This window comes from Martes martes (genome assembly GCF_963455335.1).
Source record: "Martes martes genome assembly, chromosome: 1".
Lineage (NCBI taxonomy): Eukaryota > Metazoa > Chordata > Mammalia > Carnivora > Mustelidae > Martes > Martes martes.
This window is the reverse complement of record NC_137888.1, coordinates 156,407,709-156,432,837: the sequence shown is the minus strand read 5'-3', so window position 1 is coordinate 156,432,837 and position 25,129 is coordinate 156,407,709. Positions and strand designations below refer to the sequence as shown.

The 25,129-nt window shown below is 42.3% G+C and overlaps 2 protein-coding genes across 5 annotated transcripts in view; one reads left to right on the top strand and one right to left on the bottom strand.

Moving 5' to 3' along the window:
• Nucleotides 1-232: 232 nt before the first annotated feature.
• On the top strand, nt 233-909 carry LOC308352236 (uncharacterized protein C3orf86-like; the record flags this gene model as incomplete). Its single annotated transcript, XM_080818338.1, has 1 exon — nt 233-909. The coding sequence occupies one exon, from the start codon at nt 233-235 to the stop codon at nt 743-745; it is 513 nt and encodes a 170-aa protein (XP_080674464.1). The 3' UTR covers nt 746-909.
• A 3,988-nt stretch (nt 910-4,897) lies between these two features.
• Nucleotides 4,898-25,129, bottom strand: part of TCAIM (T cell activation inhibitor, mitochondrial) — a 52,494-nt gene continuing 32,262 nt past the window's right edge. For all 4 annotated transcript variants that reach the window (XM_080811854.1, XM_080811852.1, XM_080811853.1 and 1 more), the window contains 6 exons: nt 20,339-20,461; nt 17,973-18,070; nt 17,139-17,230; nt 12,851-13,083; nt 12,130-12,261; nt 4,898-6,854 (listed from right to left, as the gene is read on the bottom strand). In XM_080811854.1, the coding sequence (XP_080667980.1) occupies nt 6,614-6,854; nt 12,130-12,261; nt 12,851-13,083; nt 17,139-17,230; nt 17,973-18,070; nt 20,339-20,461 (919 nt within the window). In that variant the 3' untranslated portion in view covers nt 4,898-6,613. The remainder of the gene's footprint in view (nt 6,855-12,129; nt 12,262-12,850; nt 13,084-17,138; nt 17,231-17,972; nt 18,071-20,338; nt 20,462-25,129) is intronic.

Below are 25,129 nucleotides of genomic sequence, written 5' to 3'. Positions count from 1 at the left end.
ATACTAGAATTCATCTAGAACCTCCAGCAAGGCATGCTCCTGGTCCTGGGAAGATTTCTGAAGCATCTGGGAAGGCATCTGTCTCCCTGACAGAATGCTGACACAGGCTATCTAGTGCTAGCCCAGACATCGGTGGCTCCCTTTGACCCTGGTTGTGTAGAGGGAGCCGTCTGCCCCCACTGTGGACAACTGAAGATGCATCTGTGTTTTCTCAATTTTTTCCTTTGTAGCTATGTCTAAGAATCTGTTTGGACAGGGGAAGAAAACTCTAGATACATTTTTCTGGGTAAACGAGATAACGGGAGAAATCACCTACCCCCCACTGAAGGCAGATGTACCTAAAACTCCTCCAGCTTCTCTGGAGAATCCTCAAGAGAGGCCCAAATCTCAGCATGGAAGTGTGCAGGGGGCTCCTCTTGGTGCCCAGGGCCTGTTCAGCACACCGGTACAGAAGGCTGCCCTTCTACCTCCTCCTAAGGCTTTACTGAAAGACACTGGATCAAGGTACTGCCTCCCAATAACACCAACCCATGGCCTGGTTAAGGCTGGAGCAAGGAGTGCCCAGCCATTCTCAGCAATTCCTGTCACCATCTCACCACCAGGAGGTGCTCTGCCAACATGTGGCCCCCTTGGATCAGTCCCTCTGCCCCCAGCCTCTTCCTTTCCTTCCAGCCCTTCGGCCCCCTGGGCCTTCACCTGCAAGCTGAAAAATGTCCTTACTGGGAATAACCGATTTTCCTTTTGAGCTTGAAAGTATTTGCGTGACCACAGCTTCCTGAGTGGCCTGCCCCAGCTGTACACCTCCATGATCACGTCGATGCTTCTGCCCTGCCTGGAAGTGCACAGAACTCTGAGGAGTTCTTAGAAGAACACACCAAGCCACATATAAATTAAACTTAGATTCTGACACATAATGTTTTCTAGACCTTCTTTTACCTTCCAAGCCACCTTGGTATTTTTCTCCTAAGTTTTTAGAGTTCAAGAATTTGGTTCTGAGGTTGGTAGCAGAGCAGTATGCCAGAGCCAGAAGAATATCTCTTTGGCTGAGAGAGGAACAAGCCAGGATGAGTGTGACCTCCAGGCCCTGTGTCCCTGCACATAGCCCAGGGAGCCGCACTCAGGGCTGTCCTGAGTCCTGAGCACAAGGGGGCTACAGCCCTCCCAGGAACTCTCTTTGAGGCAACCTGAGGCTGAGAGAGCCTTTGGGCAGAGCACCCCTTCAAGCTCTGCCTGGTAGATAGGCTCTGGATGATGCTTTGGTGGGACAATGGCCAGCCGCTCGGCCCTCCAGGAATGGAGTGACTGGTCCAGTCATGCTGTGGGAGGAGGCGGTAAGTAGGAGCTTGGAAACACTGTCTCAGCCTGAGGACCCCAGGAAACCCTCCTTGAGCCTTGGGAGCAAAGGCCTATGGTCCAGCCTTGATTCTGTGGCCCATATGTCCAATATGACCCAATCAGAACCCCGTCTCTCTTGGCCTCAGTTCCCTGCCCTGCACAATATAGGGGTGAGCAAGCCTGTCTGCCAGATCTGATCAACTTTACAGTCTGTAACTATGGTACCAGGAACCAGGGATGGGTGAGGCCCTGTGTACATCAGGTGGCAGGAGGCCAGGCACTTGTAGTGTAGAGAGAGCCACAAGGCCCAGCAGGGGGCATGAGTTCTGGGCCTATGGCTGGAGCAGGTCTCCACCGGACGCCATCACACTTATACTTCTGACCAACTGTGCAGCCTCCAGAACCAGCAGGAGGGGCCCCTGCCTCCTGCAATGCCCCTGTAGTGCACTCTACTGAACAAGTTTACCATGGTGCTCACTCTGAAGGCAAGAAGCTTAAAGGATTCTGTCTGGTACTGCAGAGCACGTAAGAAGGGTGGGTTGATGCTAAGCAGCAGCAAGTGGGTAACTGGCACAGAAGGCCTACAACACAGCTCTAACCATGAACCCAGCAGCCCAGGGAGAAAAGAGAAGCATGTACACAGAAAAGCTCACTGCAGCGAATTAGAAAAATGAGAGGCTGGAACCAATTCAAACAACCAGGGAATAGGGTAGGCTAAGTAGAGGCTGCGATCCCAGGGAACTCTAACCTTGGGAAGGTTAGTGGAAATGAAATAATGCTCAGGTAGGAAGAGAGAATGTGCACCTTACCAGGGTCTCAGGTGGACTTGGCATGTTGCCCACAGATGGTGGGTTCTTCCCCCTGCAACGTTCAAGAGCAGTCTTCAACAAATGGGGTTTGCAATGGTGACCCCAAGTCACCAGTATGGCGGACTGAATCATGTCCCTAAGGGATATGTCCAAATCATAACCACAAGGACCTGTGAATAGGACCTTCTATAGCAACGAATGGGATTAAGTTCTGGGTCTTGAGAGGAGGGTGTCATCCTAAATGATCCAGTAGGCCCTACGCAGATTCACATGCATTTTTCAAACACGGTAAGTTTTGAGACAGACACACAGAAGACACAGAGAATAAGAGACAGCAATGTGACCACAGAGGCAGAGATTGGAGTGATGTGGCCACAAGCCAGGAACATGGCAGCGAGCAGAGCCTGGAAGAGGTAAAGAAAAGAACGTCCCTTTGGGCCTCTGGAGGGAGCGGGGTCCCACTGACACCTCAATTTTGGACTTTTGGTTTCAAGACTGTGAGGGAATGCATTTGTGTTAAGCCCCCCAATTTGTAATTTGTGTCAGCCCTAAGAAACATATACCAAAAGCAGGCTCTTGTCTGCTCCATCCCTGCTGTGTACCCAGTGCCTAGGATAAGGCCCGCATACTAAGTGTTTGCTCAATGACTAATAAGCAAAAGATCTTAGGAAATCCCTCAGCAAAGGTTTCACTCCAGAGTTTAAAAGTCATGCATTTTGGGTGGGGGTGGAAGTGAGGTACAAGGCTGCTATCTATAGAGATGGTACTGTCCCTCCACCGATCACACTGCCTGCCCTGCCCACTTGGAAGTCTCTGACTCATGCATGCTGACACCAGGTCTAGGACAGTTCTGTGGTATTGACAGAGAAAGTGAAAATGGACCGCCTCCAAAAGATTCTGAGGGTCAAATCTGGTGGCCTCCTCTAGTGTGGGCCACACCCTGTGCTGAACCGGTTTCCTCCACATTAGCTGCTGTGACAGACTTTGGGGCAGAAGTGTGCAAAAGTTGCTCCAAGAATGATGCCCAGAGCCCAGGCTGTTGCCAGGCCTCAGGAGGAGCAGGGCTGCCCCCCGCCCCTGTTCTACATAAATCCCCTAGGTGCCAAGATGGCCTTGCTGCCCACTGGCCAGCCACACCACAGTGGCCAGCCGCCATGCCATGCCATCCAAGGTCTCTGTCTCTGCTATGCCCCCCACACCTGCTGGGACAAGGACTTCTCCAAGGGCACATCTGATCTTGTGATCCGCCTATACCCAGCACTACCCACCAGCCCACCTATACATACCAGTGGTGGGCCCATGCAGAGCTGGGGGTGCTGCTACCTGCTCAGATTCCTCAAAGCCCTTGGGAAACCTAGATTCTAATCCCACTTCTCTTATCGGCAGGAGGCAGAATGGTCTTGGCCAAGTCTCCTCTCAGTTTTGGGTGTCAGTTTCCCCATGTGCAACATCTGTCACCTTAGGGGGAAAATTCCCATACTGCTCTGTATTAGGTATGTCCCTATGAGGGTAAGGTTTTGAGTGACCAGTAGACTGAGGTTGCAGTAGCAGGGGACTGGGATTAAAAGAGGGTCCCATGGCACCAACTCAGGCCACTGGCTATTCCACCTCCTCCTCCTTGTCCCAACTGAAGGGTGCCTGGGCTGGCAGCCAAGGACCATCCAAGGGAGGGCTCTGCATTCCTGGGGAGACTCACTGAGTGTGGGAAGAACTTCTAAGAATGTGACCCACCATCTCCTTTTACAGATGGGGACACTGAGGCCAAGTGAGGTCTTGTCCCAGGTCACTCAGTGCAGTGAGCCACTAGGAGTTCTACCAAGGTGCCCTGGGGTTGTCAGTTCTAACTCATGGGATAGGCACCTGGGTGACCCTGCCAGGTCACAGGGCTTGTGGTTGGGGTCTGTGGTCAGGCAGCACTGGTCAGAGGCACTCTTGAAATAGGGAGGCACTTTGTGATCAACCAGCTGCCAGGTCTCACCTAATGCATCAGTGGCTTTTGCACCTGGGTCTGAGTGTTAGCCTCCTAGATGTTTGGACTCCTAGCCCTGGGGTCTGTGGTAGGAGGCTGCCAGGACCATGGCCCCCTGCAGAACAGTCCAGAGCCTTGGAGCCACCAGTCTCCACAGGACTGATGTCTTACTGGCTTGCTTGAAGGACACTCAGGTCCCCCACCAATGGCAGGTGGGGTGGGGTGGCAAGGCCAGATTAGTCTAAGGGGAGTAGGAACACCAGGGTACTAGGGACAGTGGCCTGAGCTGGAGGGGTTCACTTAGGGATGTACACACAGTCCTTAGAGGTTCCATAGGTGAGCTGACTCCTGACACAGCCCTGACCCCCCTTTCTTCACCTATCCATTTCTCAATGCCCTCTCATTTGCTCAGGTAGGCTACCTGGACCTGGAAGTCTTGAAGAAATAAAAGAGGAAGTAGGGCCTGGGGGACCTGTCCTGCAGACAGATGTGGCTTTGGACCTGTGCCTCCCTGACTAGACAGCCTGGGCTCTGGGCCTGCATCTTCCTTGGGAGAAGTCTGGCCTGGGTCTGGAGCTCAGGTCCCTTTGGAGACTGTTTCTGATCCACGGCTTTGTAGTTGGAGGGGCCTCATTCTGTGCCAGTTTTCAGTGGTGGGACAGAGTTTTTCTTTTTATGTTAGACTGGGAGAGGAGATCAAAGATGTTATCAATGTCTTGTAACTTCCTATTATGTTGCAATAATTGTAAAACTATTAATAATTGAATAACAAGAAAGACAATCTGATTAGTATATTATTTATTATATTAATCAGTTCTGAGACAAAGTCCAATTCAAAACATTACTAAGGATATTATTATTAGTTGATTTTAGAAACGGCATAATCCAAACTTATATTTCAATAAATTTTCTTATGTAATCTTTAAGGAAGGAATTTTTCATCCCCCTCATTTGGCTCTAGAAAATCTTTATACGCAACAGAAAAAAAAAAATTCAGTATAGTTGCTACTGAGGGTTCAAAGAGATGATATGCACAAACTATAAAAATTACAAATCACTATTTCTTTTGAACACACATTTGAATTTGAATTTAAAAAGTTTAACAATAGTGTTTTAGATGAATTTGAAATGGACTTAAGAATGGTTGTTAACCGCTCCTTTTCTTTCAGTGGGGAAAAAACTCCTTTCCTATTTCTTCAGCAGCAGGGGCTACAAAATGGTGTCCCAAATTAGGATTTATCTTATCCTCTTGAGAAACACGCCAAAGAGGTTTTGGACCTGGTGAAATATATTATCTGAAGGGAAACACCCATGAAGAGAGAAGCCCTGTGTCTCCAAGCAGGTCCCCCAAGTCCCTGGGGGCTAAGCTGTGCTGTGGCCTCAGGGAGCCCACACAACTATGCACATGGGGCGGCTCAGAGGGGCCTCACTCCACTTGTGAAACACTGGTAGGAACAGGAAGCCAGGGTTGAGGGGATGACAGAAATCCTGAATGGCCTGAATCATTTTACACTCCCTACTTGCTAGAACTCTTGGGGAAATAAGCAAGGGTTTTTCCAGATGGTTTGTCCACAAAAATAAATGAGTCACGTCACTGATTCAAAGACATTTACTGTCTGATAGTGTCATGCTAACCAACAGTTATATAATATTTTAATAGGTAAGAAAACTTCTGGATTTAAACCTAAATTTTCTGTCACTAAGATGTTTTAACAAACTGGTATCAGACTACTTATGACAATGTGAATACTATACATTGCTTTGTTTTTCCTTCTACTCTTTCAGGAAAAATCTGGTTATCTAATTTTTGCTACCCATAAGTCTCCTGTTTCTTTTTCTTTTTTTTTTTTTAAAGATTTTATTTATTTATCTGACAGACAGAGATCACAAGTAGTCAGAGAGGCAGGCAGAGAGAGAGAGGAGGAAGCAGGCTCCCCACGGAGCAGAGAGCCCGATGCGGGGGCTCGATCCCACGAGCCTGGGATCGTGACCTGAGCCGAAGGCAGAGGCTTTAACCCACTGAGCCACCCAGGTGCCCGAAGTCTCCTGTTTTAAACAGCAAACTGTCCCCTCCTGGCTGCAAAACACATGTTTATGTTGACACACAAGAGGCAACTATCCAGTTCCATGTTGAACGAGTCCCATTACTTGAGAGCTATGCTGAATGAGACCTGTTTACATGTACCCACGTTAACTCATATAAAAATAGATATCCTAACTCTGTAGAATCCCTCATGTACACATTGCTAAAAAATGTTCTTTCATTCTAACATCTTGTTACCCAATCTTGCCAATCAGATAATAAACACCGTAAGACTGGGAGATAAAACCTTTTAAAATGAGTTTTGTAGCAGAAATTAATTTTTTAAAAAGTTCCACTTTTAGAGCAGCAGTTAGAAACTTCGTTCTTATAATATGTAAATAATACTGTTATATCAAATTGTGGATTTAAAGAAGTTTAACAGTTTTTTATCTCCTCAAAAATAATACAGATTTTCTGTTATTTAATGGCTTCTCCATCCTTCCAATTCCAAGGAATACAAAGGTCTCCATCTTGCATAACAGAATAAAAATGTGAAATGCAGAGGTGCATCCCTTGTAGGTAAGGCAGTGACTGTTCTAGAAGTCTCTTACAACAATCCACCATTTGTTTACTAGAAACGCTGGGCTCCTTATAAAACTTTTCCAGAGAAAATTTCTTCGTTGAAGCCTGTATCAATTCATTTTCAATAACTTTTAACCTGTTATATTGAAAATAAACATAATATTGCCACAAGCTATCACCAAATAAAAGAACATAAAGTATAGATATAATTTTATACATTGGGCCTCTTACTTTCAAGATTTCATTTAAATTCAAGTTAGTTCACATAGAGTGTAATATTTCAGAGGCAGAATTTAGTGATTCATCAGTCGCATACAATACCCAGTGCTCATTCCATCACATGCCCTCCTTAATGGTCATCACCCAGTGACCCCACCCCCTCACCCACCTCCCCTCCAGCAACCGTCAGTTTATTTCCTAGAGTTAAGAGTCTCTTATGGTTTGTCTCCCTCTCTGATTTCGTCTTATTTTATTTTTTTCTCCCTTCCCCTGTGTTCATCTGTTTTGTTTCTTAAATTCCACATACGAGTGGGATCATATATTTGTCTTTGACTCACTTACTTTACTTAGCATAATACCGTCTAGTTCCATCCATGTCATTACAAATGACAAGATTTCGTTCTTTCCCATGCCTAAGTAATATATCATTGTACGTATATACCACATCTTTATCCATCATCCGTCAATGGACATCTAGGCTCTTTCAATATTTTGGCTACTGTGGGCATTGCTACTATAAACACTGGAGTCTAACTTTCTACTTTCAACACTGAAAATGGTATCCACCAAGGGTAAATGACATGTTTAGAAGACATGCCAATAGTTCTTATACATGTATCTTTGAAAGTATTTGTTAAATCTTTTAGCAGCAATGGGTAAAAATAATTAAGACATAATTTTAAAAGTTCTTATCCTGCCTCACTGAGCAGCTGTTAGTAAAAGCAGAAAGCTGAGTGTAAAAGCCCTAGTTTTAGACTGTAGGTGTACAGTCTGACTCTAGGGCAGTCATGACTTCTAGAGACTCCCAAACACCCACCAGGCTCACAGCGAGACCAGGCACCTGGGGAAGAGGCACCTCCCCTCCACTCTCTTCTATGCCCATCAGCTCCCTTTCTGTTCCCTCCCCTTGGCCTATGGGCTACGATGCCTCTTGTTCTATCAAGGGCTTGAGTGAAGGCCTGCAAAGCAGACAACTCAGGGCAGAACTCAGTGTCTTAAATACATGCTCCCACAGGTGGCCAATGTTTATGGGTATACGTTGATTAACCGATTCAATCCTCCAAATCTTGGGATGTGTGAAAGAGGCCTCCACCTTGTCACACCCTTGAGGGGTGTGCAGACCAGCACGTACATCTCTTGTGAAGCCCGCACAGTAAGGTGAGTAAACCAAAAGTGCCATGGTCCAGGGTTCCTAAAGAAGTTTAAGTATTGCACTAGTTAAAAATACCCAAGTAACCTCTATTTACCCAGTCTTAATCTTTGCATAAAGGAAAAAAGTACCATGAAATATCCAAAAACTAGGAAAATATTTGAAAACAGAAATGGTCATTGTAGTCAGCGACAGTGAGTTAGCAGGGGTCTGTAATTACTGACTCACTCCCTTCAACAACACCTAGAACACTTTCTCAGGTGGTGGTAGTTTTTTTTCCTGTAAGATGACTCCTTCTAAACAATGCTGCTTAGAGATTCAAAAAGTTGAACAGCAGTTAGGGCTGAGGGGGTTCTCAGAATGTTCGAGTTGGACCTGTACCTATTCTTTCTAGACAGGAAGAACCATAGGTACCATAAATAGCAGAGATTGACAAACTTTTTTTGTAAAGGGCTTTTCTCACTGGCTCAAAAAAAAAAAAAAAAAAAAGATAATAACAATCTGACTTAGAAATAGAGAGCCTGGCATCTGGTCAAGTTACTGTGTAGTTCTCCAATGACACATCTTTATACACATCTCTGGGCAGGGCCATGCATTCCCTTTCCTTCCCAGAGAAGCCTCTGGCCTCATTCCTAGGTTGCCCCAACCCCTAGGCCACAACCTTTACAACCATGAGGGCCCATCAGTCCTTCTGGGGTGCAATCTCGGAGGAGAATTGAGCCCAGAGAGGGCAGCCTTCACTGGGGCTCTCTCTGGGGCTGGCCCCTCCAATAAGGAGATGGTGGGGAACAGCCTTTCCCTTCCGGGGTGTCTCTGGAGTCTGAAGCAGACGGATTTAAATTATTTTTTGTCTTTCCTTATAATTTATTTGCTTTACAATATTCATACCTCAACAACAACAATGATATAGAGGAAAAAGGGAGGCACAGTATGAACAAGAGAAGCACCATGAGACGGTAAGTGTGGCTGGTGGCAAGTTCTCTTCCTTCCCTTCTAATACTAATAAACAGGCCAGACATTTCCTAGGGGGAAATGACCCTTCTTTCCCCTAACAAAAGGATATCTTTTTTTTTTTTTTTTTTTTTCTTTTCTTCAAATAAAGCTCCCTCTGCCTCTGACACTTAGTTCCACAAGGGTATCTGTTCCCACTGTCTGGCCCTGGTGACTACGCAGGGCTGGCTAGGCACCGAAGTCCGTGGTAAATATTAGTGGAGTAAATGAACACTGTTTTAAATGGTTTCTCCTACTCTAAGTCAGTATCAGAATTATTTAAACATTCTTCTATTATTGTACTTTTCTACTGTTTCCAGTTTGTCTAAGTGATAATAAAATTTATAGTATGTGATATAGGGGGTAGGAGGAAACATGAGTGAATTACCACAAAAGCAATGAGTAAGGACAGTTCGTGTTAAGAAAAGCCAGGTTATGCCTACCCTATGGAAGAGCTGTACATGGGTCATTACCAGCCTCCAAAGGAGGGTGGGTATTCCACAATGCACATATTCCCCCGGTAGCCTGGACATGTTCAGAGGTGGGGGTTACAAGTCATGCAGTCTCGAGAAGGCCATGTAGGATCTACTTGGGACCCAGATATTAGCTTAGAATACTGGTTTTAAACCGTCCATCAAGCCAAGGGTCCTGCAGAGGTACTCAGAGGACTCCCGTGGGTATAAGCAGCTTCTAGTTCCCTTCCTCCTTAGAACACTTGCAAGCTTTTATCTCTTTCATAAATTGGGTTTCAGCAATCTAAGAACTAAACCACAGTCTAAGAACAAACTTCATCTACGGACAGACAACAGTCTTAACCACCCCTTAATGATTACAAGGAAGGCAACCTTAATAGGGTGGGGAGAAGAGAATGAAGGGAAGGAGCAGGCAAAGTGGAGGGAAAACTCTGGGCCTAGAGTCAGAGCTGTAAGGAGGGAAGAAGGTGATGAGTAAGAGGGAACGTATATTGGGACCAGTGACAAAGTGGCTTCCTCTCCATGGGGAATGAAACAGGGATGAGGGCTCCAGGGCCAGAAAGGTGCTCAGGAAACATGCCAGTTAATGGATTCAGCCAATGGATGCTTCCTGAAGGCCACTGGTGTGCCAGGCACTGATCTTGGGATGGGAGGGAACAAAAGAGACAAAAAAGTCTCTGTCCTCATGATGCTTACATTCTGTCTGGTGGGGGGGAAGGCAAATAAATGAGGAAAACAGCTTGTAGAGACTAATGGTGTGGAGTGCGAGGGAAAAAGGCAGACCAGGGGTGGTGGAGGGGTGCCACGGTGGGGGGTTGGGGGGCACTGTTTCCTGCTGACGTTCAGGGAAGACCTCACTGAGAAGGTGGACATGGGCTGAGACCTGAGGGAGGTGAAAGGCAAACCAGGAGGACACCAAGAAGAGACGCTCCAGGGTGCTGGAGGAAGATAAAAAGGCCATCCAAAAAAAAAAAAAAAAAGGCCATCTGGTTGGAACAAAATGAGTGAGGGGAAAGTCAAGGGGACCCTAGCCTGCAGGTCAGTTCAGTGGAGTGACAAGCCCCGACCTGACTTCTCACAGGGCGACTCACTCTGGCTGCTCTGATGAGTCACTGTGTTGACCTGACAGGTAGGATGGAACTTTCAAAAAATAACCTCTGTGAATTGCATTTCTTTTCATCTTACTTCCTCAAAATCTAGTAGCAATACACCAAAGCTACAAAATGGAAAATTTGCCATTTTCCATGGCCATGGAAAAACCAGAAGCAGCAACTACAGTGCAGCCAATGAAACCATCAGCCCTCACAGTGACAGGTGGGCCAGAGCTGCTTCCAAGGGTTAAAGCTGACTTACAACGGTGAGAAAACACATCACAACATGAAGGCTTACTAACCAGTCAAGAAATGGGACATCCGTGCCATTGGAGCTGGCCAACAGAGCTGCCACCAAGTCCAAAAACAAAGAGACGGAGCTCCTTCACTTATTTTATACGCAAAACAATCCTGTTATCTCTTGTCTTCTACGGCTCTCCTCCACCACCACCCTTTCTTTCAGATGAGCAGCTGGTGGTGATGGAGGGGTTAGTGGGGAGCAAGACAGAAGAAATGCGGAACCAGGGGCTCCCCAGCACACTGCTGAACGGTTACCTCAGATCCTCTACCTTCCAGGTTCTGGTCTCTGTCCTCCTCACCCTCCTCCCTGGACTTGTACAGCCATGTTCTCTGGGCCACTGCGTTCCCTTCAGTGCCCCTGTGGCCTTCTGGGAGCACTAGCCTTGGTGCTTCTCACTCGGCCCTTCTTGCCCAGCTACCGGAGATACCAGAATCTGCACCTCCTACCAGAAACACAGTCCAGGAGGGCAAGGACCTGGGCCCATCATTCTCTTGGTGGCACCTGTCAGTCTCGGGCACACAACAGTCATGGCTAAAGACTGCTAAATGAATGAACGAGTGAGTAAATTCTCAGTATCCAAACCTCCTTTGTCAATGTCCTTAGAAAAACCTCTTTTGAATGTAATATCCTCCTTTCTTCATAGGAGATACATAAAACATTATCAAGCAGTATCCAATGCCCACAAATCAGGAAACTGTTGGCTACGACTCCTTCAAAGATACAAACAACAACAGAGACAGGACTGCTTATGAACTGAAACAATTTTTTACTTTAAAACTTCTTCTCATTTACGTAAAATCCATAGTTCTCAAAGTTTTAAACCATTAAGATTCCTGTTATTTAAGCAGTAACTGAATTTTTCCTTGTTGCCACCTTTTTCCATCTGGAGAATTTCTTTCTGATATTCTTACCGTTTGTTCTGCCCCTGAGGTGATTTTTATACTAACAAGCCTTGTTTCTCAAATGGAGGCACATGGTGGTAATGTCACTGAGGCTGTCATAATCAGAAACACCACATGCAATTCCTGGCAGACCAAAGTGGGGGATAAATAAACATGGAATATGCACAAATCAGTCCACTTCCTAAGTTTCATGCAGTTTTTATGTCCCATCTTTATGAATTCTGAACGTGAATTTTGACAGACTGACTGACAGGTAGGACATTACAAAGGGCTCGTGGCACTTACTCTTCTTTTCTTTTCATGTTGTCTCTCGCCTGCTGGGCTTTGGTGAGGATAAACCACTGGAGGTTTGCTGGGTCACAGAGGCTTGGGATGTTAAAGTGCCCGAGTTCATGCAAGCTTGGAGCATATCTGTCACTGAAACAAAACACACGTGAAAGGAAGAATCACTCATCCCTCGTTTCCCACTCCACCCCCAAAGAAAATATTTTAGTAGTCTGATGAGTGATGAAGGAATTCATCAAGAAAATCTACTTTACTTTTAAAGCATATAGCAAAATTAGGCTTTAAGTTTTGCTGTTCCTCAAAGACACACACCCTCGGGATGACCACATTCCTCCTCACCCTGTGGCCGCCCTCATCTGTGAGACAGAGGCTGTAGCCCACTTCACTCTCAGGTGTGAGGGGAGGTGTGTATTTAGCACAAAGCACAGGTTGTGAAAACAGTATGTGCACAAAAATGTGGGCTACTGGTGCAACAGTAGTTTAATCCTAGACAGTTTTTCATAGGACTGACTTTGCCCTGTAAGTGGCAATGTATTTCAAAACTGTTTGCAGAGTCAATCCTTCATTCTCTCCAAGTTGGTTTTTTTAATGTGTAAAAGAGTATTGCTAATGAGAGTGACATTCTTTAGTTCCTAAGAAAAACACAAAACAATTTAATCTACTTACACACACAACACATCTAAGTGAAAGAATAAAAGTCATTCTTGTTTTAGATATTTACCTGTTAAGGATCATCTGTAAACCACGCAGACTTCGAGGGTGAAAGGGTATTCTGTTTTTCAATAGTCTATTGTAGAACACATCAAGAAGAGAGTAATATTCTTCAAGTGTCAATACTGGTTGCAATTCCTCGATATAAACCACTTGTATGCCTCCGAGAAGGTAGCTTATTTGGTCTTCTAAAAGCATCAGCCTCCTCTGAAGGTCAAAATAACTTGGTAACCTTTCAAAAAGCTACAGAATTAAAAAAAAAAAAAGTGAAGGAAATATTTAGTTTTATGTTATTGTAATAGCTCAATTTTAGGATTCCAATAAATGGGATTGAGAAATTTTAACAAGACAAATTGTTTTCCTAGAAGGAAAGTTCTAATAAGTGAAAGAAAAAGACTTAGTGTAATGCTGGAAACATTAATATTCAAAACAAACCACTATAATCTTAGGGATTTTTGGATAGGACTGAAGAGACTGCAGAAACAAAGAAATAGGTTCCAAATGAAAATAAGTCCTAAGTACTGTTATTTAAATCTCATATTAGTTTAGAATGATTACATGGTCTAATAGAGAAGGATTTAAGAAATAAAGTACATGGATTTCTTTTTTTTATTTTAAGATTTTATTTACTTATTTGACAGAGATCACAAGTAGGCAGAGAGGCAGGCAGAGAGAGAGGAAGGGAAGCAGGCTCCCTGATGAGCAGAGAGCCCGATGTGGGGCTTGATCTCCGGACCCTGGGATCATGACCTGAGCTGAAGGCAGAGGCTTTAAACCCACTGAGCCACCCAGGCGCCCCAAGTACATGGATTTCAATACCAAGTCTACTTCTCCAGAATTTACTTTAATTCAACAAAACTCAATTCCACGCAATAAACATCACTGAGCACCTACCATATACTTAAGCATGAAATTACGCACCTGTAGTGTACAGATTATAGGTGCTCGGCCCTGCTTCTCAGTCGGGGTGCAAGTGAACAAAACAAGAATCAGGATTCTTTGTACTAAGTGCCACGTCAGCATGAGTGGATACAGAGAAGACACACAAGTAAAGGTTTCTAAGAAGTCTAATGTGACCGTCTGAAAAGACCGGATTTTGCAGGAGTTAGATGCACATGGAAGTGTGTCGGGGAAGAGAGACCAGAGTCTGGTCCACTGAAGTGGGAAGGCCTTGGTGTGCTGTGCTGAGGACTCAGACTTTACCTAGAGAGCTAGGGATGCACAACTTACACAGGCGTGGAAAAGCATCAAAACCTCTGCTCTAATAAAAACAAAAGCAGTATACTAATTCTACAAATTATTTATAATAGACTTCTAACACTCTGAAAATCATTTCCCTACCCACTTACTCCACTTTTCTCTTAATTATTTATCTATGTATAAATGGTAACTACCTTTAAAAAACTCTTCATTTTCAGGTAACTGTAGATTCACATCTTTCACTCTTTCACAATGGTAACATATTACAAAACTACAGTATAACATCACAACCGGGAAACTGACATGGATACAATCCACTGGCCTGATTCAGACTTCATCAGTTCTACTTACACTTAGTTGTGTGTACGTAAGTGTATTTAACTACATGCAGTTTTATCCCATGTGTAGATCACATCCCACGACCACATGATACAGAACAGTTCCACCGTAGGGATCCTGTGCACTCAGTGATCCTCCACAGACCACGGGGGAGAGCCCCCTACTCCCCAACCCCTGGGAACCACTAATCTGTTCTTTCCACCATTTTGTTATTTTAAGGATGTTATAAAAGTGGAATCACACAGTATGTAATCTTTTGATACTGACTTTTTGCACTCAGCACAATGCCCTTGAGATCCATCCAGGTTGTTGCTGGTATGAGTAATTCATCCCCTCTTCCTGTTGGGTAATATTCTGTTGTATGGATGTGCCACAGTTTAATCATTCACAGCCTGAAGGGCATTAGAGTTGTTCTAGTTGTCGGCTATTATGCTCGTTCATGTACAGGTTTTTGTGTAGACATAATTTTTCACTTCTTTAGTATAAACGCCCAAGGGTGCAACTGCTGGGTCACATAGTAGACATGTTTAGTTTTGTACTGTCATTTTCTTTTCCAGAGCCCTTGTGCCATTCTACCTATTCCCCCCAGTGACAGATGAGTGATCCTGTGTTTCTGCACCCTTACCAGAATTTGGTGTCATTATTTTTCATTTTAGCCTTTCAAAAAATTTGTCATCTGTAGGTCTTCTGTGATATAGCTCTTCAAGATTTTTGTCTTTTTGGATTGTTTGTTTTTTTTATTATTGAGTTTTGAGAGTTCTTTTATGCACAAGGTACACAGACTTTGTCATCGTCAGATATGGTTTGCAAGTATCTTCTACTGAATATTTGATTTGAACGGACAGTTCACAAAAGTATATGGAGAGCAAATAAGCCCATGAAAAGATACTCTCCATCATCTGTCATTATGGAAATGCAAATTAAATCCAAATGAGATAGCACCACACACCGATTAGAATGGCTAAAATTTTTAGCAAGACAGAAAACAACGTGTGTTGGAGAGGATGTGGAGAAAGGGGAACCCTCTTACACTGTTGGTGGTAATGCAAGTTGGTGCAGCCACTTTGGAGAACAGTGTGGAGATTCCTTAAGAAATTAAAAATAGAGGGGTGCCTGGGTGGCTCATTGGGTTGAGCCTCTGCTTCCGGCTCAGGTCATGATCTCAGGGTCCTGGAATCGAGCCCCGATAGGGCTCTCTGCTCAGCAGGGAACCTGCTTCCCCCCCACCCCACCTGCCTGCCTCTCTGCCTACTTGTGATCTCTGTCTGTCAGATAAATAAATAAAAACTTAAAAAAAAAGAAATTAAAAATAGACATTAATTAAATAGAATTAATTAATTAACTAATTAATTAAATAGACATTAAACAGAAATTAAAAATAGACAAGAAGACATTATTCTGAGTGAAGTAAGTCAAGCAGAGAAAGTCAATTATCATATGGTTTCACTTATTTGTGGAGCATAAGAAATGGAGAGGAGAATGGAGTTGGGAGAAATTGGAGGGGGAGACGAACCATGAGAGACTATGGACTCTGAAAAACAATCTGAGGGTTCTGAAGGGGCGGGGGGTGGGAGGTCGGGGGAGTCTGGTGGTGGGTATTATGGAGAGTACGTATTGCATGGAGCACTGGGTGTGGTGCATAAACAATGAATTCTGTTACGCTAAAAAAAAAAAAAAAGAAGAATGGCTAAAATTTTTTAAAAAACCACCATTGTAAGCATTAGCAGTTTCTCAAAGGTAAAATACCCTACTTATGATCTGACTATTCCACTTTAGGAGAAAAGGAAATATATGTGCATCTGGACATAATGTTTCTTTTTTTTTTTTTTTTTTTTTTTAAAGATTTTATTTATTTATTCATTTGTCAGAGAGAGAGAGAGCGAGCACAGGCAGACAGAGTGACAGAGGGAGAAGCAGGCTCCCCGCGGAGCAAGGAGCCCGATGCGGGACTCGATCCCAGGACGCCGGGACCATGACCCGAGCCGAAGGCAGCCGCCCAACCAACCGAGCCACCCAGGTGTCCCATGGACATAATGTTTCTAACAGCTTTATTTCCCATAGCCAAAACTGACATAACTCAATGTCCATTAATAGGTAAGTGGATAAACAAATGGTATATTTATATGATGGAATACTACAAGGAAATAAAAAGGAATAAATTCTTGATACACGCAATAGCACGGATCAATCTGAAATTATGTCAAATGAAAGAAAACAGAACCCCCCCCCCCAAAAAGAAGTATATACTCTTGTCATTCCACTTATATGAAACTCTAGTAATATAAATTGATTTATAGTGACAGAGAGCAGGCCACTGGTTGCTTGGGGAGAAGGTGGCAGGATGGAGGAGAGAGTTTACAAGGGGACATGAGCATACTTTTGTGGGTGATGGATATGTTCACTATCTTGATTGTGTTAATGGCTTCATGAGCATTTACACATGCTAAATCTCATCAAATTATACACACTAAATATGTGTAGTTTATTGTATGTCAATTATAACACTGTAAATCTGTTAAGCCAAAACAACAGAATGCAGGCCTTTTAGGCTATGCTTCAGGAAAGACTAAAATTTCCAAATAAAAACGGACTTAAAAATCAGGCCTCTAAGTATTTTAACTACATGATAATAAACATCTATTCTGAAAATAGCTGAAACTATGATTGGAGATTTTTAGTTCACTGACAAAATAGCATAGTTTAAAACAAAAGTAGGTCTATGACAAATCAAGATTTTTTGCTTTGAAACTTTTCCTTACTTTTGTCCAGTGATGATGGACATCCATTGTTCCTAGCATCACATGGCCCACTGCACTCATCCCGGATCGGTCTGTAAATATTATTGTACATCCTGATAATAAAACACAAACCCTTTGGTCACTGTCCAGAGATGCTTCATTTTTTTTAGCATTGTGCAAATGACTTAAATTTAGTATACAAATTCAGGGTGAAATTCAGTAGAAGCTTAACGGCTAATTTTTTACTTCTTAAAGATTTTATTTATTTATTTGAAAGAGAGAGAGAGAGCACAAGCAGGGGAACAGCAAGCAGAGGGAGAAGCAGGTTCCCCGCTGAGCAGGGAGCCCCATGCGGGACTTGATCCCAGGACACCGGGATCATGATCTGAGCCGAAGGCAGATACTTAACTGACTTAACCATCCAGGTGCCCAAGGCTGATTTAAAAAAAAAAAAATTTTTTTTAAGATTTATTTTAGAGAGAGGGAGAGAAAGAAAGAAAACGAGAAAGCACGAGCATGCACATCTGAGGGAGGGTGGGAGGGAGGGTCAGAGGTGGTGGAAGAGAATCCTGAGCAGACTCTGTGCTGAGCTCGGAGTCTGCCACCTGGCTCCATCTCAGGACCATGAGATCATGACCTGAGCTGAAATCAAGTCAGTCGCTTAACAGACTGAGCAACCCTGGCATCCCTTAAAGGCTAATTTCATGTCATTGTTTTATTCAAAGGAACAGATTTAAAAATTCAGGTGTGATAAAGTCCCATCTGTAAGGGCTTTTAACACTTTGTTTATTTCCACAATTTACAGATGTGTACAGCAGCTGAGTGATATTTTAAAAGAAAATGGAAATTGTTTACCTTTTGCATTTTTCAGTGTTTCCAAGTTCTGCTGTGCTAAGCGGCCTAAACTATGCAGCTGGCTACAGCGATGGGCGATGCCCCAGCTCCTCTGCCACCTGGTACAACAGAGCACACAGGTGCATTAACACCAGGCAGCCCTGAGGGAGAAGGCCTGCTCTCACCCCCAGCTGCCTGATTCCTGCGAAAACCAGGGAGTTTCTCAAGTAGGCATATGTTTCCAACTAGCTAATTTTTTTATGAAGCAACCAAATGGAAAATGAATGGTTTGCCAGAGAGTAAAAATATTACTACTATGTTCAGATACCCAAACATTTAAAACAAGCAAATACACTATGCTGTTGTTATTTTAAAATAAGGGAATAAAATGGGGAACACTTAAGAAAACCTTTCTCATCTTCACATCATTCAGTGATGACGATTTTGTTTTTGATTTAAGTTCTAATTAGGAACTCCAGGTCTAGATCAGATCCTTTTTATCTTATTCTACAGAAAGTGATTTTTTTTTTTAATGACATGCAATCCACTTATTTTCTAAATGAACATTGAATCTTAGTGATGAAACGGAACCTGACATCCACATGTCACAGAGGTACTGGTATACAAATGTAAAGACCACTGATCTTTAGAAGCATCAGAACATACCTCTTTGAATTCTAATTCTGTGATTCACTGGCTCTGTGACCTTGAATAAGTCCCTTCTAGGATTCCTAATGTTTCCATTCCATACATACAAAGTGGGATCACTTCCCCCAGCACAGGCAGCATAAATCAAAGGGATAACATATGTGGAGGAGTAAGGCACCCAAAACAAGTTCTCAAAAAACTTAGGTTCCTCCTTCAGCCTATCACTAATTCTGATGAATGTCATCGCTGGTAAAGTGGATTTTCAGTTAACCCACAGATGAAACAGATGTAATATCAAAGAATTAATACTGTGATAAAGCTACTAAATGCAGTTCTTATTAATAACTGGTCTTTCACACAAGTGGCTCAGAGTTAGAAACAATGTCCTTGGTCACAATGTTTCCATCTTTTGGAGGCGTGGCTGATTTTCCAATAGTGGAAAGCCATCATACCCATGATCCTCAGATGTTTTGGTCTCAGAAAGCTTTTGCATTCCTAAAAATGGGGAACCCAAAGAGCTTTTGTTTATATGTTTCATATTTATTGACATTTACCACGGCAAAAATCAAAGCTGAGAAATTTCTACACCATATTGTAATATAATGCTTATTTCTTTTTATGTTTAAGAAATCCTTTAAAAAAATCCTTTAATTTTCCTAATTCCAGTCTCTCTGATAGTTCATTTAGAATTTATACTAGAAAAAGGTACTTTTGTGTACATAAATTTATTTTACAAACTTGTAAAAAGGATCTTGTTGTTTAGGTTTTGGTTAGAGAAGCCCATGCCACTAAACTGGAATTCGAAGAACCCGTATAATCAAAGCAGGGCTTAAAAATACTGACGTGCTGATAAAAAAGTAGCCATCAGCACAAATCCAAACATCCCACACACCCCAAGTCTACACACTTCCCTTGAAATCCAAATTATCTTATAAAACTATGATTTAAAAGAAGCCCCAAAAAACCATTATGATTTGAATATACAAGAACAAAACATGTATTATCAGTACTCCATAAGCACAAGAAAAAGGTGCTATTATGATAACCAAATAGTCATTTAGTTCAAAAGAAAGAAAAAAAATCCTGATAATGAAGGTTGAAAAAAACGAAACAGGTTACAACAAACAGTAATAGAAATGTTCAAGCACAAAACTGGGCGACAATTTCTCAGTTCCTGTAACAGGTGGTTCCGCCCATGCCCGAATCACACTAGGGCCCCCTTTTACCTTCCTTACTGTTTTAATAGCTATTAAATCTGTTTTTATAATAAATCTGTTTTATAATAAATGCCTATTACCTTTATATAACTGATTTCCAGGTTAGTGAAAATGTCTTTAAAAAGTCATGCTATAAAACACGGAACCAAGAATACGACACCCATATTTTCTGTCTCCCTTACTCATTTTAAACTTGAATCTCCAATAATTACTTTTTATATATTATTGCATATGGAAAAGGATATTTTTCTTATAAACATTAAAAAATTAAACTCTTATGCTAAAAATGTCAGTATCTAAACCTTATTTCACAATTGTAAACAAGAGATTGATAGACGTTTTCTTACATAGATGAACATTTGACTACTTTCAGAAAAAGATAACTGAAGGTTATTTATAGTTATCAGAATAATTACAGTGAAAGATGCAAATATTTGCTGGAATATTTTCTGCTGGAAAGCTTGTGACCTGCAGATAATACATGCTTATTTTAGTCTCTAAATTAGGTTCTGTCATTGTTACCTGATGTCTGAGAGCTGCAGCTGATGAGACAGATCATCCTTTAAACGATCTAGCTCTTTTCTAAGGGGCAAACTGTTCTTCAGTTTTTTAACTGCACTTTTCCCATTGTTATCTAACCAGGATCTAGGGGGAAAAAAAAGAGATATACATTTTAAATACTGACTCTAAGGCAAACATTTCTAGTACTAAAAGATACTGCAGTAAAGCAGCTCCAGTGTTAAACTAAGTTTCCAATCAAACCTCTACCAAATTATAGGCAAAACACAAGGTGGGGAGAGTTGAGTAGAGCCTGAAGTAACAGAGTTAACTTCTGCTGGGTGTGTGGTAGGGAAGCAGTGAGCACTAGGGGAATAAACAGACCTACCTGAAAGGACAGGTGTTTTGGGAGACTCTGTGGTAAAAAGAGAGTGGGCTGGTAAGGTCTGGCCACTGGAGGGACTTGGATAGAGATATGGAGGAGTAAGCATGGAAGGCTCAGGGCACTAATGATTAAGATTAAACTAAAGGAAGAAATTGGAATCTACCCAGCTAGAACCCCCGAAGTAATCTTTCAAGTTCCTTCATTAGGACATATTCACTGCCCTTTAAGTGTGTCACTGGCACCATTAGATGTGTCTTTTCAGTTTGACTTTTCATCTTATTAGTTGTACCATAACATTATTTCCACATTTGCTCTGGTAGAAGTGGTAGTTCCACCTTCCCTGGGGAGAATATGAGTGAATGACGGATGTATATGAGTGAAGATCTAGCACAGCCCACTGAAAACTGTGATACACATAAGGGAGAGGTTTTGGAGTATCTTGAATTTTTAAACCTTTATCCCATCTCTAGAAATCTAAGAACAGGTTTAGCATAGTTAAAATTTAATTTTTTATATATACAAAGGAAGTCATCATAACTAGAATATGACTTAACAGGTGCTGGCAGAATAGACTTTTAAAAAATTATCAAGTTGATAATCTTGAAACCAATAAAATCCTTATGCATCTATCAAATATTTATTTGAAATGCTTGATACTGTGTTGTGTTGGGATGTAAGGAAGATAAAATTGTTCTGCAAAGGAAGACACATCTACTAAGCAATATAGAGATAAGAAATTAGGATATATGAAGGGCACCTGGGTGGCTCAGTCAATTACACATCTGACTTCAGCTCAAGTCATGAGCCCAGAGTCCTGGAATCGAGTCCTACCTTGGGCTCCCTAAAAATATTTTATTTGACAGAGAAAGAGAGAGAGCTCACAAGCAGGGAGGGCAGCAGGCAGAGGGAGAGGGAGAAGCAAGTTCCCCACTGAGCAGGGAGCCTGATATGGGACTCCCTCCCAGGACCCTGGGATCACGATCCAAACTGAAGGCAGATGCTTAACCAACTGAGGCACCCAGGCGTCCCTCAATAATATATTTTTAAGAAGAGTAGTAATGGTTTTTTTAAAGCTTTACTGATACACCAAAAACCATAAGTTACCTAGAAATAAACCTAAGCAAAGAGGTAAAAGACCTGTACTCTGAAAATTATAAAACATGGATGAAAGAAATGGAAGATGACACAAAGAAATGGAAAAACATTCCATGTCCATGGATTACAAGAACAAATATTGTTAAAATGTCTATAGAACCCAAAGCAATTTACAGATTTAATGCAATCCCCATCAAAATACCATCAGTGTTTTTCATAGAACTAGAACAAACAATCCTACAATTTGTAAGGAACCACAAAAGACCCCAAATATCCAAAGCAATCTGGAAAAAGAAAAACAATGTAGGAGGCATCAAAATTCCAGACTTCACGTTACATTACAAAGCTGTAGTGATCAAAACAGTATGGTACTGGCACAAAAAAAGACATCGCTCAATGGAACATAATGGAAACCCCAGAAATGGACCTACAACGATATGGTCAATTAATCTTGAGTAAAGCAGGAAGGATTGACTATGCAATGGGAAAGAGACGGTCTCTTAAACAAATGGTGTTGGAAAAACTGGACAGCAATATGCACAAGAATGAAATTGGACCACCTTCTTACATCCTAAACAAATATAAATTCAAAATGGAGAAACCCAAATATGAGACAGGAAACCATTAAAGTCCTAGAGGAGAACACGGGCAACAATCTCTTTGACATTGGCCATAGCAAAGTCTTACTAGATAAGTCTTATGAGGCAAGGGAAACAAAAGCAAAAATGAACTATTGGGACTTCATCAAGATAAAAAGCTTCTGCACAGTGAAGGAAACAATCAACAAAACTAAAAGGCAGCCTACAGAATGGAAGATATTTGCAAATGACATATCTGATAAAGGGTCAGTATATCCAAAATACATAAAGAGCTAATCAAATTCAACATCTAAAAAAACAAATAATCCAGTTAAAACACGGGCAGAAGACACAAATAGACATTTTTCCAAATAAGACATCCAAATTATCAATAGACACATGAAAAAATGCTCCACATCACTCATCGTTGGGGAACTGCAAATCAAAACCACAATGAGATAGCACCTCACATCTGTCAGCAAATGGCTAAAACTAACACCACATGAAACAACAGGTGTTGGTGAGGATACAGAGAATAGGGGAACCCTCTCGTACCATTGGTGGGCATGCACCTGACACAGACACTCTGGAAAACAGTATGGAGGCACCTCAAAAAGTTAAAAATAGAATTAACCCGGGGCGCCTGGGTGGCTCAGTGGGTTAAGCCTCTGCCTTCGGCTCAGGTCATGATCCTGGGGTCCCGGGATCGAGCCCCGCATCGGGCTTTCTGCTCAGCAGGGAGCCTGTTTCCTTCTCTCTCTCTCTGCCTGCCTCTCTGCCTACTCATGATCTCTGTCAAATAAATAAATAAAAATCTTTAAAAAAAAAGTTCAGAATATTCAGACAAGTATTAAAGAGGACACAAAATTACCCATAACCTATCCCCTGGAAAAAAATACTATAAAAAAAATAGAATTAACCTATGATTCAACAATTGCACTACTAGGTATTTATCTAAAGGATACAAAAATACTGATCCGAAGGGATACATGCACCCCAATGTTTATAGCAGCATTATCAACAATCGCCAAGTTATAGGAAGAGCCCAAATGACCATCAACTGATGAATGGATAAAGAAGATGTGGTATGGGGTGCCTGGGTGGCTCAGGGGTTAAAGCCTCTGCCTTCGGCTCAGGTCATGATCCCAGGGTCCTGGGATCGAGCCCCACATCGGGCTTTCTGATCAGCGGGGAGCCTGCTTCCTCCTCTCTCTCTGCCTGCCTCTCTGCCTACTTGTGATCTCTGTCTGTCAAATAAATAAATAAAAATCTTAAAAAAAAAAAAAAGAAGATGTGGTATATATATTATATACATGACAATATTATTCAGCCACCAAAAAGGAATGAAATCTTGCCATTTGCAACAACATGGATGGAGCTAGAGAGTTATCATGCTAAGTGAAATAAGTAACTCAGAGAAAGACAAATACCATGTGGTATTATTCAAATGCAGAATTTAAGAAACAAAACAAATGATTATAGGAGAAAAAAGAAAGAGAGCAATGAAAACCAAGAAACAGACTCCTAACTACAGAGAACAAACTGATGGTTAAAGAGGGGAGGTGGTGGGGGGATGGGTGAAATAGGTAATGGGAATTAAGGGGTGCACTTGTGATGAGCACCGGGTGTTGTAAGGAAGTGCTGAATCACCAAATTCTACACCCGAAACTAATACTACACTGTATGTAACTGGAATTTAAATTAAAAATAAAAAAAAAGAAAAGCTTTAATGAAATGTAATATATATAACAAACAAGTCGTCTATTGTTAGTATGTTCTCAGTGTTGTGCAATCACCAGCAAAATCAATTTTAGGACTCTTGCATCACCCTAATAAGAAATCATGTACCCATGAGCAGTTACTTCAATACTCCCCTCCAGGTCTTAGCAACCACTAATCTACTTCCTATCTCACAGATTTGCCAATTCTGATTGTAGATGGACTCATGCAATATGTGGTCCACTGTGGCTGCTTCTTTCTCTTAGCATAATGTTCTCAAAGTGGGGCACCTGGGTGGCTCAGTGGGTTAAGCCTCTGCCTTCAGCTCAGGTCATGATCTCAGGGTCTTGGGATCGAGCCCCGCATTGGGCTCTCTGCTCAGCAGGGAGCCTGCTTTCCCCTCTCTCTCTGCCTGCCTCTCTGCCTACTTGTGATCTCTGTCTGTCAAATAAATAAAAAAACAAAACCAAAAATAATGTTCTCAAAGTCCATCCATGCTGTAGCATGTATAGTACTTCATTTGTATTTATGACCAAATACCACTTCATCCTATGAACAGACCACATTTTGTTTATCCATTCATCAGCTGATGGGATACTTTTGGCTATTATGAGACTGACGTGCTGCCTACTGCACTAAGAAGGCAATACTTTTGGCTATTATGAATAATGCTGCTATGAGCAAGTTTTTATGTAGACATCTGTTTTTCCCACATCTTTCCCAATACTTGCTATTCTCTTTTTGATTATAACCATATTAGGCTATGAAGTGGTTACTTCATGGTGGTTCATTTGTTAGACCTCGCTTTGGTTTCAAAAATGATTTCATTATACCTACAGTGATACATACAGTACATGTATTTTTTTAGAGCATTTTTTTTAAGATTTTATTTATTTATTTGACAGAAATCACAAGTAGGCAGAGAGAGGGAGAAGCAGGCTCCCCACTGAGCAGAGAGCCCGATGCGGGGCTTGATCCCAGGACCCTGTATCACGACCTGAGCCAAAGGCAGAGGCTTAACCCTCTGAGCCACCCAGG